This window comes from Notamacropus eugenii, chromosome 4 (assembly GCF_028372415.1).
Source record: "Notamacropus eugenii isolate mMacEug1 chromosome 4, mMacEug1.pri_v2, whole genome shotgun sequence".
NCBI classification, from domain to species: Eukaryota; Metazoa; Chordata; class Mammalia; order Diprotodontia; family Macropodidae; genus Notamacropus; species Notamacropus eugenii.
The window spans coordinates 64,041,573-64,062,516 of NC_092875.1; the positions used below are offsets into that span (position 1 = coordinate 64,041,573).

Sequence of the window (20,944 nt, forward strand, 5' to 3'; positions counted from 1 at the left end):
TGAGGTTGAGTGACTTCCCCAAGATCCCACAGTTAAAAGAACAGGATTCCTACTTGGGATGTCCTGACTCCTAAGTCTGGCCCTCTGTCCACCATGGTTTAGGTGCTTTTTTTCTCACATTTATTGATTTTTTAGAAATTTATGGCATAAAAAAAGCATTTCCATCATATAGTATAGTAAAAAAAGATTGCATGTGAAACTACAGATGTGTTACATACAACTTGTTTTTCCTTTTAAACATATAATAAAATTACCATGTACATTTTTTTCTTCACCCCCACCCCACCCTATAGATGGCTACCATTAGACACAAATACGAACATATATTTAAAATTATTCTACATATACTTCTAATTATCAATTATTTTTCTGATTTTTTATTGTTTTTTCCTAATTCAGTAAAATAATTTTTGGTCATTTAATTGGGATGGCATTGCATATGAAAATTAGTTTAAGTAAAATTGTCATTTTTATCATATTGGCCCTGCCTAGCCATGAACAATTTATATATATATCTATTTAAATCTGATTTACTTGTATAAAAAGTTTTTTATAATTTTGTTTATATATTTTGGTGCTTCTTAAACACTGTCCTTAGTAGCTTCCGTCTTCAGGCAGTGAATGGGAGACTTCAGATAGTCTCCAACTGTCTGCTGCTTCTGTGGACCTGTGGGGTCATAGAGATGGGAGAATCACTTGCTCCATATTTCCTTTGATTCTTTATTAAGAAACTGGGAGGGGAGTGCCCAAAGGTCCTTGGCCTCAGGAGGCCCTAGGAGTAAGGCCACAATGCTGAGGAGGAGCTGAGAGTCTCAGGCACCCCAGAAATTTGAAGGAGTATCATAGACCCTGGCCTCTGAAGTCAGGGCATTGTTGGACACCTGAGCTTGGCATCAGCCAAGGTAGTAGCTCTGAGCTGGCCCCTGGTGACCCTGCAATTTGATCTTTGCCTAAAACTCCTTGTTGGGAGAAGTGGTCTGGAAGAATGGGAAGAGCCTGGTCTGGCAATCACTGACCTGCTGTGGGATGGCTAGCAGGCTCTTTTCCCTCTCCTGGCCTCACAGATCCTCATCTGTAAAATGGGAATACCTAGCCTACTTGCTTCCCCTTTTTGTCACATTTGACCTTCAAGGCTCAGGGAAGTCAGGAGAATGAGGATTATTAGCAGCTTCTCATTCTAGATCGCAACTTAAGAGCTAAGGATTTAGAGCAGGAAGAACCTGAGAGAACCTCTAATCCCGTCCTCTCATTTTACAGGTAAGAAAACTATGGCTCAGAACAGGGAAGGGACTTGGGCAAGGTCTCACGGATTGTAAGAGGCTGAGCCAGGGCTCCTGATCCTGAGTCCAGTATTCTGGGGCCTGGAGGGAGAGAACAGGGAGGGCAATTCTGCTGTTTTTTGGAATCCCTGTCTCTACCTCCTGTAATGAAATGAGATGTAGGCTAGGAAAGCCCTCCTCAAAAGGAGAGAAGGGCGGGCCTAGCACAAGGCATCATTATCACTGCCTGAGAACACTCTGGTGATGTGCTGACTTTTTGGCCCAGAGAAATAGGAGCCTTAATGCTCCTCTTATCTCTCCTTTCACTGGCAACTCAGTTTCTGATCCTTTCTACCCTGGGAGTCCTTTTCCCTCAGGATTGACATCTTTCTAAGCCCCCATGGGAGCAGGTTGAAGGGAAAATTCTTGGTGAACGACCCTCCAGGGCTGAGGAGTGGTGTGGGTTACTGCCCCCTCCAGGGCAGTGGTGCGAGGCACTCTGTATTTGGCACATGACGTGTTATCTACCCACAAGTCAGAAACCCCACTACTTCCCTTCTCCTTTGGAGGGAGGTAGATGACAAGGTTCATGTGGTCAGTTTCAGGGCTGAACTGTCCATAGTCATAGGATACTGGCCCTGGGAGGGACCTCTTTAGAGATCACCCAATATGGCCCTCAGGTTTTAAAAATATGTTGTTTTTAATGACCTTTTGTTGTTTTATCACGTTTGTTTCGAAATACATCTCTCTACTACTCAGCAAGCCATCCTTTGTAAAAAAGAAAAAAGACATTAAAGGAAAGATTAAAAAAATCAGGTTAGCAGAATCAATAGGCTTTGTCTAACTGTATATATAACATTTCACCTGAGTTCAAATCTGGTCTCATGCACTTAATAACCGTGTGACCTTGGGAAAGTCCCTTGACCTTTCCTCACCTGTAGAATGGGGATAATAATTGACCTAGCTCTCAGGGTTGTTGGTGAGAGTAAAATGAAACAATATACGTAAAGTCCTTTGCAGACCTTAGAGTATAATATAAATGCAATCTATTCAAGTTATTCTGTGTCCTAAGGGCCCTCCCAGCCCTGACATCTTGTGTTCTAAAGCCCCACCTCCCCTCTTTGATATCCTGTTCTGATATAGCCTTGAGATTATTCTTTACTCAGAAAAAAGGTTCCTAAAAAATTTGTATATAAATTTCACTTTTTAAAAATAAAATCCCATTTTGTTACTGAACTAGTATTCTCTGTCTACAGCCAACTTTCCTTACAAGAAAGAGTCTGTGTGAGAAGCGTGTGATGCCCCTCTGAGCCACCAATTCCTGCTTTTGGAGGAATCTGGCCTCAACATGGCAACAGGAAACCTTGAGATGCTGGACAGGGGTCTGGGCTGCCCTGAGACCATTGAGGAGCTGACCATGTCAATGGAGAGATCCAGGAATGAATCTCAGGAGGAAGACGCAAAAGGTACCTGGATCCTTGGGGTGTTCATATTGGTGTAGGGCTGTTATTTGATATCAAAGACTCGTTCCTAAAAAGTGTTTGTTAGTGAAGCCATATTCTGAGCTCCCTGCTATGTTGAATCATGCCACAATTCCTTTCTTAAATCAGAGAAACATGCTGGAATCTTCTCTCCATCATAGTTTTTTGGCACCTGCTTTTTGGATGGGACCTTAGAGTTGTCAAGTTAATCAATCAGGCACTCTTTCATTTTATTGGATCATTTAGTCCATTCAAAAGTGCTAAGTGATAAGAGTGTTAATTTAAAGTGACAAGAGGTTAATATTTTCTTCCATTTGTCTCTAATATTGCAATTTTTCTGTATTAGGATTTTCCCCACTCTCTCTCTGTAAACATCCTACGTTGTCTCTTTGGTTACTTTAGTTTAATCTGTTTCAAAGCAATTCCATTTCTACCAGCTCTCTCCTATTCACTCTCAAGTCCCATCCTCTCCTCCTCCATTTCTCACGCCTCTTTAGTTTTAGTTTTACTTATTAGTCCTTTTTCCTAATTATTTAATTCTTCCCGTTTCCCCTCTCTCAGTTAAGTAATAATTCTCAGTTAAGAAAAACCTCCCTTCGCCCCACTTCAACTTTTTTTGTTCATTAGTTTTTAAAATTTCATTTTCTGTGCCTTTTTCTGAAAAAGCTATTTTCCCCTCATCCTCAGCATTATGCATCTTGCCCACAAAGACTAATATTCTTTGATTAATATCAAAGCCCTTCCACTTGTTTAGTCCTTCTTTAGTTTCGGTATTCTTCATGAACTTAAAGTTTCTAAATATACCTATTTGCTGTCTTCTAAACGGTTTCTATAGGGCATCTAGGTGGCAAAGTGGATAGAGCCTGAAGTCAGGAAGATCCAAGTTCACTGGTTTCAGACACTTATTAAGTGTGTGACCCTGGGCAAATCACTTCAGCCTGTTTACCTTTGTTCCTCATCTATAAAATGAGCTGGAGAAGGAATTGGCAAAGCTGCCCAGTGTCTTTGCCTGGAAAACCCTAAATGGAATCACGAAGAGTCAGACATGGCTGGACAACAGCCAAGTTTCTCTGTTATCGCCTTGTGCATCTTGCCCCCAGTCTGGTCCCCTTTTCAAATTGTGCCTCATTCTTAGAAATACCAGTTCCTGCAGGTGTTAGTAACCATATTACCCCACAGTAGAGATTTTCCTATGTCTCTGATGGTGCAGTTCATTATGAACCTTTATCACATTTTTGGTTTCCAATAACTCTGACTCTCCACTCTTCCCGGAGTTTGTGAGTGGTCCCCAGGGGCTCTGATCCCCTTAGACTGAGGTAGGATAAGTGGTCTCTAAGGACTAGATATCTGCAAATTCAACCCAGATCAAACCCACTCTAAGATCCCCCTCTTTTCTCCTCCTCCAGCATAGTGTTCATCCATGGTACCCTATCCCACTACTGAAACAAGATTTCCCCCTTTCTTTCTCTGTTTTGATCCTTTCCTTTGCCTCCTCACCATTGCCCTGGAGGATCTCTGACTTCATTGTTCCCTCTATCTTATTTCTCCCCTCTCCCCTTTTTGCATCCTCCCATTCTAATTTAGCCCCACAAAACCACTGATTCGCTTGAAGGCTGAGCGTTAGGAAATATAGTTCATAATGTTTCAGACCTATTTCTCCACCTTTTGGACATCTGTTTTCCCCCTTGTCTCCTCTTGTACTTTTAGAAAGAAACCTCTTAGTGGTCTTTCTATGGTTCACTTTTAGTCCTTGGTTGCTATATTTGTTTACCTTTCTTGTATTTCTGTTGTCTGGGGTGTTTGAAGAGCAGGTAATTCTGGTTTAGATCTGCTTCAAATGCTTCTTTTTTATTGAACATCCTTTTTTTTCATTAATGGTGAGTTAGGCTCAGGTTGCTGTGAGCTGCTCTTCAGAACGCATCATTCCGTTCCCTCCTGAGGTTTCTGGTGGGTGCCAAGTAGTCTTGTGGAATCACTTTTCCTTTCCTTTCTGTTTGAAGGCCTGGTTGTTTGTCAGTCATTACTAAATTTAACCTCCCTGTGTCTTGGAGTTTGTAGTATGGTTTCAAACCCCTTACATAGATTCTGTGCATCCTGTCTTTGAGATCAATCTGTTTTGCTTGTGTGGAGATCGTTTCCTTTGAAAGTTATTGTTCTCTGCCTCTCATCATGAAGATCCTCCTTCACTTCTGTGTATTTGTATCTCCAATCAGTTATTCTCTCTCTTCTTTCTTTGGTATGACCACAATTTCAAGTTTTTCTATTCTGCCAGTTATTCTTCTGTGCAGGTCATAAGTTTTGCTTTCAGATTCCTTGATTCTCTTTCAAAACCATTTGGAAACATCCTGCTGTGGTTCTGTGCTTTCTTGGGACTCCACTGCCTCACCAGGTATCTCTTCATTTTCCTTTGTCTTACAACATTTATTCATAGATGCCTGAACTCTTTTACCTGATCTGGAGGCCATATTACTTTTTGTTATCAATATCTTCCCTATTGGTTTATCTGCTTATGCTCAAGGTCTTCAACATCATTTTCTCCCTTCTGAGAGTTTTGGTAATTTTAGGTTTTTTTGTCTGAATATTCCCCTACTACTCACTTTCTGATTCTTCCTTCTGTGATTGTGGTTTCACTCAGGGCTGGACCTCCAAACAATCTCAGTTCCCTCTAATTCTTGGTGATTCATGTTTCACCAGGCTCAGTCTCTGCCTGATTTAAGTGGGGGGGATGGGACTGACCCCAGCTAGATGCTGGAGCCTTTGCTTCAGACCTGGGGGATCCATGCCTACTCTGGCAACCTGCCCCCTCCCTGTTCATCTCTTCTCTAGCTAAGTATCATTGCAATATGGAGCACTGTAGTCCCAGCCAGAGCAAGCTTCTGCCTTTTGGTTTTCTGAGAGATTGGGGGGTTTGGGGGAAGGGACTGTGGCTAAGGGGATAGAGTTGAGTTGCACTGTGGGTCTGTGAGTGCAGTCCTACCAGAGTGTGGTGCCCATTAGGAGGTCAGGGATTAGTCTTCTCTGCTGTTAGTTCATCAGGTTTTTACCTTGTTGGGGTCCATGGTGTCCTAACCCATGGAAGTAGCTGGACTTGCTTTATCTCCTTTGAATACTTCCTGTTTTGGAGAGATTTGAGAAGTAGTGAGGATTAGAGTCCCCCATCTAGTAGGGCGCATTCCCCTGAGGCCATGTCGTTAAATCTCCACTTGAACCATCTGCTGTTTAGGACTTGGCATTCAAGGCCCTCTACAATCTAGCCTCCAGACTCTTTCCAGCCTTTGACCTCACTTCTCTTTGTCACCAGCCTCAGGCCATGAGGTGGGCAGACAGCTGCCCTTTTTTATGTCAAGAATGGGGTTTTGTTGGTCCTTGGACTAGGGCAATTCTTGAATGTGGAATGAAGAAAGGGGAGATGGGGCACAGAGAGGAGGGTGCAGGGGGCCAGCCCGGGCCTGGGTGGTAGGCAGTCTTGCTGTGCAGTGTCCTTATCTCAGTTTAACCCAGATCTTTATCCTCCCTAGGTGGTGAGAAGGCAGAAAGTAGAGAAGAGTTGAGCAGCCAGGAGCAGGTATGTAGCTCAGGGAAGGGTCTTCTGGATGAGGAGGAGACAAAAGCCAGACTGTGTGGGTTTATTGCAGTGCCCTCAGATCCGAGAGGGCACTAGCCTGGCTGGAGCAGCCAAAGTAGAGGTCCAATCCATGCCCCTCCCCTGCCCTCGCAGCATCAGGGACTAGAAGGGACCCTTAGCTTGGCCCTGAAAGCTTTGTGCCTCCTGGCTCCAGATTCCTTTTCCAGATTTACTCCATGTGACTCTCCTTTAGCTAGACTCTATACCAGTCAAACTGGCCCTACTTGCTTGGCATTCCACTTCCTGCCTGTGTGCCTTTGCCCAGGCTGTGCCCCACTCTTGGAATGCCCTTCTCTCCTCCCTCCACCTCTTAGAATCTCTGTCAGCTCCTCCTCCAAGCCCTTCCCCTAGGATTCAGCTCTCCGTCCCCTCAAATTACTAATGTTTACTTGGTGTGTCCTAGAAAGGAGCTCAGCTTCCTTGAAGGTAGGGGCCCTAAGCCTTCCATGCAGCAGCTGCTTCATAAATGCTTGCAGAATTGAATGGAACAAAGAACTGGGTGTTCCAGGCAGAAATCCCAAGTGTCCCATGAGAACCCAGGGACTCAGATGGGGCATGATGGACTGTCTGTGCATAGGACGCTGTACTGAATGTGGAGTCACAGGACCAGTTCCCAACATCGCTATATTATCTTGTGCAAGTCCTTTCCTCACTTTGGGCCTCAGTTTCCCTTTTCTAGAACAACAACAACCAAAAAGCACTGAGTCAGTGCAGACTGTTATCCTCACGAGGAGAGGCAGGGTGGAGGACAGAAAACTGGCTTTGGAGTCAAGGAGATCTGGGCCTTGGACACATTGTCTCAGGGCTCCAGGACAACGTGGTTTCCTCACTTATCCCCAGTGAAATCGCAGGCCTGGTTAAAAAAAAAAAAAAAAAGGGAAGAAACCATTTTTAGCCGTTGTAATGGGCAACATGTGGGCAGCTGGCAGCTCAGTGACTGGAACACTGGGCCTTGAGTCAGAAAGACCTGAGTTCAAATCCAGCCTCAAACGTACTAGCTGCGGTACACTGGGCAAGTCACTTCACCTCTGCCTGCCTCAGTTTCTCCATTGTACAACTAGGGACAAGAAGAGCAGCTGCCTCCCAGGGCTGTTGTGAGAGTCCAAAGAGATAAAATCTATAAAGCCGTTAGTGCAATGCCTGGTGCGCAGTAACGGTCACTAATACATGGGTCTTCTCCCAAGTCCCTGAGTAATGCAGTGAGGAAGGGCAACTTCAGAGTGCAGAAAAGGCCTGTTACCAGGAATTAGGAGTCTGCTTTTCTCCTTGGGCCTCAGTTTCCCCATCTATCAGGTCGGGAGGAGCTGTCCCAAAATGCAGTAAACTAGCTGGACAATGGGCTTCCCCTGGATGGACATCCTCAAGCAGAGGATGGCTGAAGCCTTGTAGGTTATGGTGATAAAGGTTATTCCTTTGCTGGGTGTGAGACAGAGGGTCCCCGTGACCCCTGCCAACTCTAAAAACCCTTTCTTCTGTGATTCTGTGAAAGGGCTGCTTAACCCAGCCTCACAGAAGGACTCCTAATTCCCTGTGACCCTTACCTACAGGAGCTCGATGATGCTGGAAAAAATTGAGTATCCCACCTGAAGGCTGTGGCCATTTACCCCCAGGGCTGGGCTAATCCCAAGGGCCTTGGGTAAGAAGCAAATGGGGTCTAGGCCAGTAGGTTTGGAACACCAGGTTTCCTTAATGAGGTTCCTCAGGGCCAGGATCAGCTGTCAGGGAAGAATGTCACTGTTCTTGAAGCAAGAGAAGCCCCCAGAAATAGGAGGCTGGGAAACTGTTCAAAAGGCCCTGGGGTGGGGAGTCAGGCCGGGACCTGGGAGCCAGTCTCAGAACCAGAACCTTCCCAGGGCAGCAGATGGGCCTTGGCAGGAATCCAGAGGGAGATGGGGCCTGAGGCACCCTGTTCTGTGGTGAATTCAGTCCCCAGGACTCTGCTGCTCTGGGTCTGGGTCCTGAGGCTGTCTCCCTAACCTGGGTTCTGGGAGCTCACTATGGGCGCAGGTCTCAGGACCAGAGAGAATGCAGACTTGGGTTCAGATGCTGCCCCAGATATTTAGGATCATGGCCAAATCATTTAACCTGTCTGGGCCTCAGTTTTTCTCACCTCTAAAATGGAGAAGACATAGTGCCTCTGGGAGATCCAGTGAGATTGTTCTCGCCTCACCCATTCCCTCTCTCCTGGGGTTGGAGCACAGCTTCGGCCTCCTGAGCCACCTCCTCCATTCCCATGGGGCTGCCCTCACTCACTGCCTTCTCCCCCATTCTCCCTGTTCCTCCCCAGCTTTCCAGCCTTCTGTGTGTTGTCTCCCTGAGGGACAGGGACTGCCTGTGTTTTTCATATTTGTGCCTGGCACATAGTAAGCACTTTATGAATGTTTATTGACTAGGACTGAAATATAACCTCTGTAAAGGGTCGAAGGTCATCTTGCAAACCTTCAAACTGGGAAAATGCCAGTTATCAGCTTGTGATTCCTCTTATTGCCTTTTTTGCCACCTTTTTCTTTCTGGGCTAGGAGCTGGCTGAGGAGGAGCAGGCCGAGATTCAGATTGGGAAAAGTGTCCTGAGGTCCTCGAGGCTGATGGAGCACTCAGCAGACCAGGTCGGCTCAGGAAAGGATAGAGGGAAGACAGCGGCAGGTGAGGCCCCAGGCAGCAGGCCAAGCCCAAGGCGGCGGGCAGAGCCCAAGGCGGCAGGTGAGGCCCAAGGCGGCAGGCTGGGCAGAGCCAGAGACCCTGCCCCTCTGAAAAGCAAAGTTGGGGGCCTGGTCAAGTCTCAGGTCTGGTCTTGGCTTTAATTGCCTCACTGGGTGGGAGTTGGGAAGACCTGGGTTCAACTCTTGCCTTAGATACTTAGCTGTGTGACCCTGAACAAGTCATAACTGCACTCAGCTTCAGTTTCTGCATCTATAAAGTGAGGGAGCTGGACAGTTCGTCCCTAAGATCTTTGCCAGCTGCTCCCGACTGTCTAACTCCTGCTTGTTGGTTTCCCAGCTCCTAAGAGTGCCCCAGCTAGGAAGAAAACCAAGGCCCAGTCCCAACCCCAGGTAAAGGCACAGCCACGGACCCTGGGGCCTGTGAGTGATGAGCTGCCCTGGGGAGAGATCACCCTCAACAAGTGCCTGGCACTGGCCTCAGTTGTGGCTGTCCTCAGTATGGCCTTCCAGGTGTTCCAGGGTAAGCGGGGCCCTATGACGGCCCACAGGCCTCACATAGAGGGCATCCTGGGCAAGATGGGACGCTTTCCAGCATGTGCTCCCACCTCCTGACACTAAATGGTGTCCAGGTGGATTGGGTTTGGCCCACCTTGGCCCCTCCAAGGTGGTTCCTGAAGGTGGGGGAGGCGGCTTCTCACCCTGAGCTCCCTAACCCAACCCCATTCCCAAGATAAAGCCTGGCAGGAACTGACTGGAGGGGGAAGGGGGAACTCTGGAGGTCACAAGGGGGTCTAAGAGACAGACTCAGTACAAAGGGTGGGCCTTATATGGGAAGCCTTGGAGGGGCTGTGTGTGGGGAGGGTTGGAACCTACCCCAGATCATCAGCCTCCCCTCCTTGGATTGGTAAAGAGCAAAAGTCGTTAAAGGGATAGCCCAGGAGTTGGGGGGGATCCCACTTCTCATGGCATTGCCAGCGCTGGGGTGGCTGCCATGAGTGGGGGCCCCTGAGTAGCAAGAGTAAGTTAGGGGCTGGGAGTCTGAGGGTCAGTCCAAAGCTGGAATAAACAGACCTTCGCTGGATTTGGGTGACAAGTTGAGGTCTCATGGCCTTAGGACACCTGACCCTTCTGGAGTTCTCTCCTCTGGCTCTGCTTTGAACTGGTTGGATAAACCCTGAGAGACCTCTGTCCCTTGGGAGTGGCATGGGATGGCTGATGTAGGAAGGCCAGGACCCAGGCCCAGGCTCCGACTGACCTGTCTGCTTCTCCTTCCTCAGATGTCATTGATGGTGAGGAGGATGGCACTGAGGCTACCCCTGGCCTGTGGGCTTGGCCAGGCAGTGGCACCCCGAGGGACAGTGGACCCAAGCTGGTGAGGAGTGGGGGAAAGAGACTTCAGTTCAGAACTGGAAGTTCTGGGTTCAGAGGTCAGCTTCACCATTTTCTAACTAAGTGGTTCTAGGCGAATCACCCAACCCTTGAGTGCTAGTTTTCTCATGTCAAAACTAGAGGTCACTGAGGGGCCTTCAGGCTCTAAAGTTTATGCCCCTCCAAGTCTGAACCTTCAGGGGGCTGCTTTGTTCCCTCCACTGGCCCCCAGAGCAAGAGACCAGGAGGGTTGGAGCTGAGGAGCCCCTCTGTAGCAGCCCCTCCTCTTGGGCCAGAGGGCTTTGCCAGTGGGGAGGTGATGCCCCCATCTTGGCTCCGGTGGCTTCAGCTCCTGGGTGCGGAGGCAAGCTGCCTGACCCAGCCACACTTCCAAGATGAAGTTGGCTTCTCTCCTTCAAGCCCAATAAAGCCCTGGGCCCCTGGGCCACCTTGACCTTTCACCTGCTCCACACAAGGGTGACCCTCCCATGGCCTTCTAAGGTATGAGGTGGCCAGGACATTTCCTGACCCCTGTCTCCAGCCCAACCCCATGAGGCTGCCCCCTGCCCGCTGCTCTTGCCATTAGCTCAGCCAAAGTCTGTGTTCTTTAAACAGCCCAAGCCCAGGGACTGGGCTAAAGTGTCAGCACCAGCCACAGCTCCAGGGCCCACACCCTCAGTGAAAGAGAGAAGGGAGACTACAGTAATCTCGGAGGCCCCATCCAAAGAGCGGGCTGCAGAGGGCCAGGAAGCCCAGGAGAAGCTGAGCTCCGCCCCGGCCCCAGAAGCCTCTGTCCTGCCTCAGGACCCCCCACCCAGTTCCAAGGCAGCCAGGCCAGAGAAGCCGTCCTGGGCAGCGCTGCCCAAAAAGGAGGAAAAGGCCCGAAACAAAAAGGGTTTCCGAGAGGAGAGGGAAAGGAAGGAGGGTGGCCATGGGCTGCGGCCACGTCGGGAACAGGCTGAGGAGGCTCCACGCAGGCCCTGGGAGCGGGAGCACAGGCACCCTGGCAAGCGGGAGGACTCCAGGAAGTCCCGGGAACCCAGGGGCAAGAGAGAAGAGCATGGGAGCCGTGGAGGGCACGAGGACAGGCACAGGTTCTTTCCCAAACAGAAGCACCGCGAAGGGAAGCGGAGGGATTGAGGAGGCCCGTCTCTGGCTCCCACAGGGCACCAGCCTGCTGGCACTGTACTGCAGTCTGGCCCCCCCTGTGCGGCCTGGCCATCCCATCCTGGCTCCCTGTGATGTGTGCAGCCGCCCAAGTTCAAATCCTGGCTCTGCCAGTTACTCTCTGTGTGACTTGAGCAAGACCCTTCTGTGAACCTCATCTTCCCCTTCTAGAAAATGAGGTCTGACTCCCCCTCAGTCATGGCTATGCCCAGGGGCAGGGCCCAGCCAGATGTACAGGTGGCTGTGTACTTTCCTCTCTGGGGGGTGGACAGGGATGGACCCGGATCCCGCTCCCCCATCCCCCTCATCCAACCTCCCAGGGTAGGGAGACTTCCAGGTACACCTGATTTGAGTTTATTAAAGCGAATATTCAAAAATAAACACCATCATTCAATGCTTCTTCTGTTGCAGGATTATGTCTGAGCATACAAGTGCCATCTTAACCCCTTCCACCACCCCAGATCTGGGCCTGATTGGGAGCACTGAGACACCTCACTGCTTCTGCCCCTGCCTGGGGTCCTGGGAGAGAGCCCCAGAGGTCACAACCATCTGGACAGTCAGGGCTCGGACTACACAGGTTGTCTGTTTCTCCACCTTAAAGAAAACACTTGGGAGAGAAGGAGGGAAGGAGGGATGGGAACCAAACCTCTAAGATCAGCTCTAAGGCCCCATGGCCAGGCCCCTGGGACTAGGAGATGGCTCTCAAGATCTGGGAACCTCCTTCTTTGCCTTTGAGAGTGGGACTACAGGGTCCTCCAGGCGCTCCGGTGATGGGGGACAATGAAGGACTCTATTTCCCTGTTGGGGGAGTTTCTCAAGGGAGGGACAGGGACATGCTGGGAGTGGGAGAAGGGAGGGAGCAACAAGGGAAGAGTGATAGGTTCGAGTTCCATCCCCACAGTTGGCCAGACCACCCAGCCTAGGAGGGAGAAGCAGAAAGAGTGACCACAGACCACAAAACTGTCAGCTGTGCCCCCCCAGAGCTTGGCGCCTCCTCCTCTCCTACCCCTTGAGTGTACACGGCCATCAGCCAAATTCTGTACTTTACTGGACAATGTTGCCATTGGTCAGGATAAATATGGGGCAGGGCTTGGGCTCCTCAGTCACCAAGCCTCTCTGTGCCAGGGCTGGGCTGGATGCTTCCTCAGCACAAAGATCAGCACACCTCCGACCAGCTCTGTGCCCAATCCCACCTCTCTCCACTGACACTAGTGCCCTGGGCTGCCCTCATGCCCACCCCAGTGCCCATGGAAAAGACTGGGATAGCTGCAACTCCACCCCTTCCCATCTCCCTTCCCAGGGCTCTCATTCCCTGCCTATATAGGTTCAGTAGTTGGGTCGGGGGGGTATGGAAGGGGTTTGAGAGAATGGAAAGAGGTGGGGGAGGGGAGAAGCCCTGGCCTGACTATCACCAAGGGGGCTGTAGAGAGGGCTGTCAGGGAACCAGTGCCTGCAGAGATGATGCTGGGAACCTCCCTACCTCTGGGGCTACTGTGAGGATCCGGCTGGACCAATGGCGGGGAGGGGCAACCTGTCCAGAATCTAGAGAGAGGTTCCAGTCAGGCTGATGGGTCAGGTGTGGACAGTGGGGGCAGGGAGGCCCCTTGCCAGAGCTAGGTTGGGATGGGCCGGATGTTGTAGAGGCATCAGTGTCAGGTTGCCAGGGCTTGACTGGTGCTGGGGAGGACACAAGGGAGGGTAAAGAGGCAAGCCGAGCCTACCGGCAGCCACACTCTGTAGCTACCATGTTGGGCATGAGGCGGGCACTCAGGCCCTCTTCAGAGAGACTGATGAGAGTCTTGCCAGCATAGGTGGTGGGCACGCAGCAGGGAGAGCGTCCCAGAGGCTCCCCCCTCTCCTGCATCTTCAGCAGCAGCACCACATGGTTGTTGTAGTTGGGACTTCGGTCAGACTGGGGCCAGTGGCAGGGGCCCTGGCAGTTGTTGGCCATGTAAGTCTCAGGGATGAGGACAGATTGCTCAGCCCGTAGGTCCACACTCAGCTCCTGAAGCCGGCACGAACTGTCCCCTCCGAGCCTGGCACTCCGGAGGGCCCGGGAAGCCTTCCTCCGCTCTCGCCACTCAGCCTTAAGGCTCTGCAGGGCCTTCAGCAGCAGCAGGGCCCGGAGCTGGCTGGCAGGGGTTGGGGCCTCTGCCTGGCCGCTGCCATTGCTGTTGGTCAGGACTGGGCAGAGGGCCAGGAGTTGGTGCAGGAGCTCAGCGTGGGGCTGCAGGGCAGGCATATCTAGCAGCTCCTTTGCCACAGACTGTAGCTTGCCAGCCAAGTGCTGGGCTGGACCCTCCCAGGCCTGCCACTGTTCTGCCAGGCCTTCTAGAAGGGCTGGGCTTCCTGCAGGAAACAGGAGCAACAGCGGATCCTCTGACTCTACCAACTGCTCCAGGGTGGCAGGGTCCGAGAGGTTGAAAACTCGGTGTGGGAGGGCCTCCAGGGCCTCGGGTTCCAAGGCCAGGCGCAGTGGCGGGGGGCTAGAAGGAGGACCCAGGACTCCTCGGACCAGGCGGGTCAGGGTCTCCAGGAATGGGTCTGTGGAACTTGGAGAGGGTGCTGTGGCAGGTGGCTGGGGGGATGGCCTGTGGGCAGGGAAAAATGCAAGGCTGGGTGGGAGGGGGGCAGTTCTCTAGCTTCCAGGAGAGGGTGGGACCCCTTAGGCCAAATGTAGCCCTCTAGGTCACAGGTTCCCCACCTCTGGACTCATACCTTGCCCTTCTGTGACCCCATTATGGCTCAGGGAAACAAGCCACCCCTCCCCTGGTGTCTCAACTCTCCTTCCCCAGTCCAGGGAGAAGGGAAAGGGCCCCAGGCTTGCCCACTCCCCTGCACACCTGGGCAGCGGGTATGGTGCTGTATCGAGCCGGCCCTCTGCCGGGAGAGGTCTGGGCTTGGGCTTAGCCCCCACACTGTGCCCCTGCAGCAAGAGTAGGACTGGAGTCATCTTGGTGAAGCACTTGTGGTCCAGACCAAAGAGCAGAACCTGGAGTTCTGGGATGGCCAGAGAGGGGCCTACAGCAGCACATGGGGATGCAGTCTGGGGTCAGGTATCCTGTTTCCCCCAGCTCTCCCCCCTCCTCCCTGGGGCCCACCTGGCTCCACCCCAGCCCCATCCCGGACTGAAAGCCTCCCAGACCCTTGGTCAGTTGCTCCCCCAGATTCTGAACCTCCATACCAGCTCTACCCTGGGGCAGCAAAGCAAGGGAGAGCCCATCACCAGCCATCCCATCCACGGCCAGGACGAGGTACTGGGTGTCCAAGGAGAGGCAGAGGCTCTGCAGAAACAGGGGAAATTGAGGTGCAGGGGCAGGGAGAAAATGGACTGCCTGCTCAGTCAGCCAACCCCTAGCCCCACCACCTTAGGCCCAAAGAAAACTTAGCATCTCAGATGTGGAAGGGACCTCAGAGGACCCCTACCTAGTCCAATCCACACTTGAACAGTCGTCTACAGCAAAGGAAGACCTCCAGTGACCCTCAGAACCAGCACGTTTCACCTCTGGACAGTGCTGCATCACAGATCCAGCTTTCCCTCTGGGCAGAGCTGTCATATCCCTCTCCCCAGCCTCCCCGCTCATCCCTCTAACATGATGGATGCTGCCTGGGGGCGATAAAGGGGGCAGGCCTATCCAATCCCCTCAGAGCTGCAGCCTCAGCCTGGCTGGAAGGTGAGATTCTGGGAACCACCCTGGCCTAGGGCTCTCTTCCCTTGGATAGATGGACTGGGACTCAAGGGGGCGAGTCTAAGACTCAGGCGCTTCGGGACTTGGCTAAGCTGCCTTCCAGGCAGAGTTGGGGTGCTGGACCCACCCCCCATCCCTCGAATGGCATGAAAGTGCTTGAGTGCACTTGTCCATCAAGGCAGGATAGCTCTTCAAAATCTCTGCCCCAAGTCTGGCTCCCAAGAAAGGCAGTCATCTATTCAAATGTACATTAAGGGGTGAGGAAGTTCATCTCTGACAGCTAGGGTGCCCCCAGTGGGTTCCAAAGACAAAATGGCCAGCCCTTTGTCTATCATTCTCACTCCAGGCTCGCATCCCTTCCCAACCCCTCAGTCTGTACCTGGTGAGGTTGCAGTCCGGCTCCAGTGACCTGGAACCCCTGCCTAGGCCAGACTCCGCCTCTCCCACGCCCGGGGTACAACACCAGCAGGACCAGCTCAGGGGGCACTGCTCCCTGCAGTGCTGGAGGGGGCTCCTGGAACCTCAGGCTCAGCTCCGGCTCCCACCTTACTGCAGGACACGGGCAGGAGTGAGGGAAGGGTGCGGGGAGGGGGAGCACCCTGGGGTTGGGGGGAGGGAGAAAGAAGCACCCCCCCTGGGACTCTCTCCTGCTGGAACTATAAGGGCCCATCTCACCCTTTCTGGACCCCACAGGCTTCCCAGCAAAAGGCCAGTCATTAGGATGACTCAAGCCCTATCAGGAAGAGGGAGGGGGAACCTCTAAGATGATCCCAGGATGTGGTGGATTTGGAATCGGGGGAGTTAGAGACCCTTGGTTCAAATTCCAGATATGCCCCTTTACTATCTCCTGTGAGCTTCAGCACATAGGTCTCAGTTTCCCCATCTGTAAAATGAGGGGGGTTAGCCTAGATGATCTCTAAGGTCTCTTCTAGCTCTGTCTGTGACTTGAGCCTCTGTCCCTTGAAGAATTGTGATTCCTTTTAGTTTCATCTTTTCCCCTTGATGGTCCATACATATTTTAGGCTGATAGGGTTTTAGGATTGGAAGGGGTCCAATTTAACTTTCCCGTTTTACAGATGAAGCCCAGTCAGGCTAACTAAACAGCTTGTCCCAGGTCACATAGGTGGTAACCGGAGGAGAGCTGGGCTTCAGGAACTAAAAATTCAATGCTCTTTCCCCACTACACCCCACAGCTCCTGACCCTGGGAAGTGTAGCTTCTCCTACACCTTGTCAGCAGCTCCCAGTGGTGAAGAGCAAGGGGCACGCACACCCTTCCTCTTTTATAGATAGGGAAATAGGGAACAGGATCAGAGAACAAGACTGTACTGACGCTGCCTCAGGAAAGATGCACATGGTTGTTTCTCCAAGGAGGGTCCCGTCCCTTTGAGCTCTCGGCTGCCTCTAGCTTTCCCCTGGGTTGGACGCTCAGAGCCCAGTCTCCCGGCCAACCCTACCAGTGGTCAGAGAGGCCAGGAATGTGTCCCAGCACATAGAACTGATGACATTGGCTGGAGGGTGGGGGGAAGAAAGGTCTCTTCCCTTCTCCTCCCTCCCCAGTGCATGCCCTAGAGCAGACCTCGGGGATCACTAGACAGAAGATGAAGGGTCTCCTGGCCTTTGAAGACCAGGCAGCCCCATCCCTCACCTCACTTCCCACCTCCCAGCTCCAGAGAGGCTCAGGGGGTAAAGTCTTGGACTTGGGTTTGTCTCATATTTACTAGTGACCTTGGACAAATCAGTAGACCTGAGTTTTAAAGTCTGTATTTAAACCATGGGGATAAAAATTTTGTCCCGCAGATTGGGGGGAAGGGGTGGATGGGGTGCATGTTGTCTTGGTGTAGGGGGTGGGGAGAGATGGGGACAATATTTGGAGTTCAAAATCTTGTGGAAGTGAATGTTGTAAAGTGAAAATAAATTATATATTTAATTTTTTAAAAAATTCTGTCCTGTCACAGATCTGTTGCCCCTAAAACAACAAACAAATCCCAAACCACAATTGTAAGGACCAGATAAAAGACCCAGCCTTCAATTACCTGCTTTGTGGATTTACCCAAAGCCCCCTCTCTACCATTCATCCAGGCCACCCACGTGGTACTGGGGAAGGGGTTAGGGCTGGGCACAAATGCTAACGCCCAGTCCAGGGGGTTAAAAAAACACCACATTCTGCTGTACTGAGCATGGTCTTGTGGACAGCAAGCATGCCTCAGAACCAGGAAGACCCAGGTTTAAGTCCCACCCAGTGACTGTGACACCCTGAGCAAGTCACTCACAGACAAGTTGCAGAGATGGTGCCAATGTGTTTTGGCAAAGGATGAGAATATCACCTGTCAATGAAATTGCAGGTGTCATTCCCTTCTCCATTTTGTATTTATTATCTGGGTCTTTTCTAAGAGCACAGGTCTCTTTCCTCTGGGGGCTTCAGCTTCCTCGAGAAAGGAGTGAACTAAGGGGCCTCTGAGCTCCTTTCCAGTTCTGGAAAGGCTAGAACTGAGAGCAGAGAAGACACAAAAGTTCCCTGGGACCTCACCATTCAGAATGGTGACTTTGTATAGGGCTGGGAGAGCCTGCTCCCAGTTTCAGAATGTGGAGCCTGACTTGAACCTCATAACTCAGCTAGTGTTTCCACGATCTTAGACAAACCAGTCTCCTTCCTCTGCTAAACTAGCCCAGGGTTACTGTCCAGAGCCCAGGCTGTATGGGGGCTTGCCTCCCCTTGCAGCATCCTTAAAATTGGCCTGCTTACTCAGGCAGCATGGTAAAGCCTATGAACCCCTCCTGAGAATGTTTTCTTTATATTAAATTTCATTTAGAGGTGAGCAAAAATAAAGATGTCATTTTCCCCCCTCCATCTAAGTTCACAGTTCACTGAAATCTATCCACAGACTTCAGGTTAAGAATCTAGCCCTTGCACTTAAAAAAAATTCCCAATGGTCTTTTAAGGCAAAATGTCTTCCATCCCCAGAGAAAGAACTTTGGGATTCAATTGCAGTTTGTAGCAGATCATTTTCTTTTGTATTACATTTTGGTTTGTTATATAATTTTTCCCACTCACTTCAATTCTACTACACAACATGACTATAGTGAAAATGTATTTAATAGGAATGTATGTATAGAACCTATATAAAATTGTATGCTGTCTTGGGGAGGGAGGAGAAAAATAATCTAAGTTATATGGTAGTGATTGTAAAACACTGAAAAGAAATAAAATATAAAAACAAAACCAAAAAGAATCTAGCCCTTGCCCTCAAAGACAATATCTGGGGTTTACTGAGGAAGAGAGATCAGCCCTAGACCAGCCCTGGACAAAGTCTAGCTGGTCAACTCCCTGGGCAGGCTGCCCTGGCATGCTACATGTTGGGCTTGGAGCCCAGAACTTAACTCTAGCTATCCTCCCTGCCCCACCCACCCAAGGCCTGTTAAATCCATTCTAAAGCCCGGAGTCTTAGAAACTTGGAGATCCCTTGGCTCTCGTAGACAATGAACAAAGTCAACCATGAATCGCTAGTTCATAGGATGTGGGGCTAGTCTCATCCCCTACTGTTTTTGTTTTTTTTTAAATACAAAGGATGAAGATGAAACAGGCCCAGAAAGGGGCAGCAGACATACTAGAACCAGAATCAAACCCGAGTCCTCTGATTCCAAATCCCAAGCATTCTCTAGACCAGAGAACCAAGAGAACACCACTGCCACTAGCTAGAAGAACCCTCTAAGCTGTAAGAGACTGCTATTCCTCTTTCTGGGATCCAAGTATCCTGGATCACCCCCTTCACTAGGACCTAAGAATACAAAATGCTTTTTAGAAGGAGCCTCCGAGGCTGGTTGCAGACTAGGGATCACTCCCCACCACGCCTAAAATGTCCTCCAGCCTTGCCCCTAAGGACATGCTTGCACATGGCACACCTACCTTCTTCTAGATGTAGAACCACGAGACTCTGCCCGCCTGGCTCCACCAGTCGTTCCCCCAAATGCTGCAGAGAGAGGTGAGCAACTCCTGTGCCCCCTGGGGGGCAGATCCCAAAGGTGGCCAGGTCCTGCTTGTCCCAGCGGGCCTGTCTCAGTGCTTCCACAAAGCCCCTCTCATAACCACGCAGAGCCCCCACCACCTGGAGGGGATCTGAGGCCCCATCCCCACCCCTGCCTACTTTCACCCAGCACACTGGGTTTTTTAGGCCTCCCAGGGGCCAAGGATGGGACTTGGGCCCAGTCCATAGATCTGAAGTGCCACTGTCCGAGGCAAATGAGGGCCAAGGGAGGTGGACTTCACTCCCAGGGGTCTTTTGGCTCCTTAAGGATGAAGATCCATCTGAATCAGGAAGCCCCGGCAGCTTGTCTGACCTCTCCCTCCTCTGGTCCTGGGCCGCCAGGCTCTTGGACAGAGTTGGTAGTAGTTTGGTGTTGGCATCTGATTGCTCCTTCATGGGGGTCTCTCCCCTCAGCACAGCAAACATCACTGACAGGAGCAGGAGCAAACCCACAAGTGAGCCCTTCATCTTGGGCTGACTGTGACCGAGCCTTTGGCTAACTGGGGCTTTTATGAGACTAAGGTGGCAGAAATGCCTTCTCCAGACTGTTTATGAGGGAGGGAAGGATGATTATCTCTTCCCAACGGAGGTGACCTTGAATTGACAATGCAGAGCACATCCTTTGGGACCCTGGAGACCAACAGTGTAAAAGTGAGGGGAGGCCCTTTCAAAGGGTTCTTTCTGTTCTATTTTTGGCTGGGTATCTTGCTTCTTACAAGTGATATGAATTTCAAGCTGTTGACCAGATTTGTCAAAATACTGTCCTTGACTGATTTTTTAAGAAATGTGAGTGAGAATCTGAGCTGGGAGTGTACAGTTTAGAAAGACTGGGGGACAGACAGTGTGGGGAGGAGGCAGCTGCACCCATGGCAGAGGGACTGGAGGAAGGAAAGGTGTGTAGGGGGCAAATCCTGGTGACCTGGTCTCTGTGGAACTCCACTGGGGACTAGGAAGCTAGAGCCTTATCCCTGGGCTGTGTGCATTGGTCAGTTCTCACCAAAGGCCAACTATGGGTGTACAAGGGACACAAAATAGCTAGAAGCCTTGCTTTGGACAAGCTGGGCAATCGGCTTTTTTCAACCTCTCCTAGGGACAGTTAATGGAGAAACAAGAGAGCTGGAAGAGGCCTTAAAGACAAACCAACAGCTTTGTGGCAGGGAGAGAAGTACTGGCTCTTGGGTCAGAGACAGGGGTGTCCAGTCGCCTCAGACGCTCACAACCGAGATGACCAAGGGTGAGTCACTCACTCTCCCTGGGCCTGTGTCCTCATCCATAAAAAGTGGGCTACTTCAAGCTCTAGATTTGTGAACCCGGTCAGCCATTGTACATTAATTGGGTATGCTCTATGGTAGGCACCATGCAAGGCCCTAGGGGTACCCAAGAATAAGTTGCCTCACTGTAATGAGAGTGCCCCATACCAGGTGCACATAGTACAAATGGGAGGAGGAAAGAATGGGTCATAGAAAGGCCTTCTGTAGAAGGCAGGATCAAAGCCGGGGATTCTGGTCCAACCTCTCATTTCATGGGGCCTGAAGCCACGCAGGGAGTGGGCATCCAAGATGGGATTTGAACCTGCTCCCTCTAATAACCAAACCACTGCATCCTTTTAGATTGCTTTGGGAAACCAGAAATCCCAAGAGCCCACGCTGCTTTTGTGAGTCACTGACTATCC

General features: G+C 50.9%; 2 protein-coding genes and 1 long non-coding RNA gene across 9 annotated transcripts in view; 2 read left to right on the plus strand and 1 right to left on the minus strand.

The window, feature by feature from the left end:
• The window catches only part of JSRP1 (junctional sarcoplasmic reticulum protein 1), a 95,425-nt gene extending 82,264 nt beyond the window's left edge, over positions 1-13,161 (plus strand). For 5 of the 7 annotated variants that reach the window (XM_072601481.1, XM_072601484.1, XM_072601483.1 and 2 more), the window contains 6 exons: positions 2,516-2,725; positions 6,259-6,305; positions 8,885-9,065; positions 9,363-9,545; positions 10,303-10,397; positions 11,009-13,161. In XM_072601481.1, the coding sequence (XP_072457582.1) occupies positions 2,608-2,725; positions 6,259-6,305; positions 8,885-9,065; positions 9,363-9,545; positions 10,303-10,397; positions 11,009-11,533 (1,149 nt within the window). In that variant the 5' untranslated portion in view covers positions 2,516-2,607 and the 3' untranslated portion in view covers positions 11,534-13,161. The remainder of the gene's footprint in view (positions 1-2,515; positions 2,726-6,258; positions 6,306-8,884; positions 9,066-9,362; positions 9,546-10,302; positions 10,398-11,008) is intronic. The other 2 variants (XM_072601487.1, XM_072601488.1) reach the window with 1 other exon arrangement.
• AMH (anti-Mullerian hormone) lies at positions 11,899-20,029 on the minus strand. Its single transcript, XM_072601476.1, has 5 exons — positions 19,155-20,029; positions 15,629-15,798; positions 14,745-14,844; positions 14,404-14,581; positions 11,899-14,151 (listed from the first exon to the last, which is right to left on the minus strand). Exons 1-5 carry the CDS (start codon positions 19,738-19,740, stop codon positions 13,278-13,280), a joined length of 1,908 nt encoding a protein of 635 aa, XP_072457577.1. The 5' UTR covers positions 19,741-20,029; the 3' UTR covers positions 11,899-13,277.
• On the plus strand, positions 14,844-17,189 carry LOC140499708 (uncharacterized). The gene is made up of 2 exons (XR_011965516.1): positions 14,844-15,234; positions 15,596-17,189. It is a non-coding gene; the product is annotated as an uncharacterized lncRNA (long non-coding RNA).
• Positions 20,030-20,944: the final 915 nt, after the last annotated feature.

Bases quoted from the DNA above. Each gene is read 5' to 3' on its own strand.
- AMH (XM_072601476.1), bottom strand. From the start codon at position 19,740: ATGAAGGGCTCACTTGTGGGTTTGCTCCTGCTCCTGTCAGTGATGTTT. The intron at 15,799-19,154 runs GTAGGTGTGCCA...CGTGTCCTGCAG, and splicing joins GGTTCTACATCTAGAAGAAG to TAAGGTGGGAGCCGGAGCTG. The intron at 14,152-14,403 runs GTGTGCAGGGGA...CCCTGCCCACAG, and splicing joins GCACCATACCCGCTGCCCAG to GCCATCCCCCCAGCCACCTG.